At 28.5% G+C, this 1019-nt stretch overlaps 1 protein-coding gene across 1 annotated transcript in view; it reads left to right on the top strand.

Moving 5' to 3' along the window:
• LOC108381891 (V-type proton ATPase subunit C-like) overlaps window positions 1-311 on the top strand; it is a 728-nt gene extending 417 nt beyond the window's left edge. The window contains exon 2 of the mRNA XM_017638283.1: window positions 81-311. Within this exon, the coding sequence (XP_017493772.1) occupies window positions 81-296 (216 nt within the window). The 3' untranslated portion in view covers window positions 297-311. The remainder of the gene's footprint in view (window positions 1-80) is intronic.
• The last annotated feature ends 708 nt before the right edge of the window (window positions 312-1019 follow it).

Here is a 1019-nt window from a genome sequence, read left to right as displayed (position 1 = left end):
TAAACTTTTTATTAAAATATTAAAATTTCGAAAAACCAAGCATTTTTCCTCTTCGTCATTACATTTGCATACTCTTTCAGGTGGGTACACTCGATCAATTGGTCGGTCTCTCCGATGATTTGGGTAAATTAGATACTTACGTGGAGCAAATTACGCGCAAAGTTGCCGCCTATTTGGGTGAGGTGCTCGAGGATCAACGCGATAAGTTGCACGAAAATCTACTCGCCAACAACAGTAAGTTCATATGTAATTACATACATACATGCATTTATTTTTATTACGTTTATAAATATTAACTATGTAGTTTGTAAATTTGGTTGGATTTTTTACTTTATAACTAAAAAACAAAGAAGAAGTTATTTACTTTTGACAGAACACGTTTTTGTAGAAAATGCATATAAGACAAGAAAACAAAGCACGCGGGCAAACTTTACTTGTGGGCTGCAATTGAAAAAAATAAATAAATAAATAAATGTATAAAGAAATCAAAAAAATTAAAGAAATACTGATTCCAACACAATTTGTTTTAGTAGTGCTCTTTTGGAATGTTGATTGCAATGCTAAATTAATAGTTTTTTTTTATAACAAAACNTTTACTTTATAACTAAAAAACAAAGAAGAAGTTATTTACTTTTGACAGAACACGTTTTTGTAGAAAATGCATATAAGACAAGAAAACAAAGCACGCGGGCAAACTTTACTTGTGGGCTGCAATTGAAAAAAATAAATAAATAAATAAATGTATAAAGAAATCAAAAAAATTAAAGAAATACTGATTCCAACACAATTTGTTTTAGTAGTGCTCTTTTGGAATGTTGATTGCAATGCTAAATTAATAGTTTTTTTTTATAACAAAACAAAAAAATTAAAAACAAATAAAATCTAAAAATAAAATTAACAAAAAAAACAAAGAGCGCAATAACAAACAGTTAACTTGTGCATTTTTTGCAGACCCCCTAAAATGGAATGAAATATTTTTACCCCTTTTCGTTTGGAATGTCCCAATACACTCTCACTTA

The sequence above is a fragment of the Rhagoletis zephyria genome, unplaced genomic scaffold, assembly GCF_001687245.7.
Source record: "Rhagoletis zephyria isolate East Lansing unplaced genomic scaffold, Rhagoletis_zephyria_1.1 Rzeph_scaffold_24208, whole genome shotgun sequence".
NCBI classification, from domain to species: domain Eukaryota; kingdom Metazoa; phylum Arthropoda; class Insecta; order Diptera; family Tephritidae; genus Rhagoletis; species Rhagoletis zephyria.
This window is presented reverse-complemented; position numbering and strand designations above follow the sequence as displayed.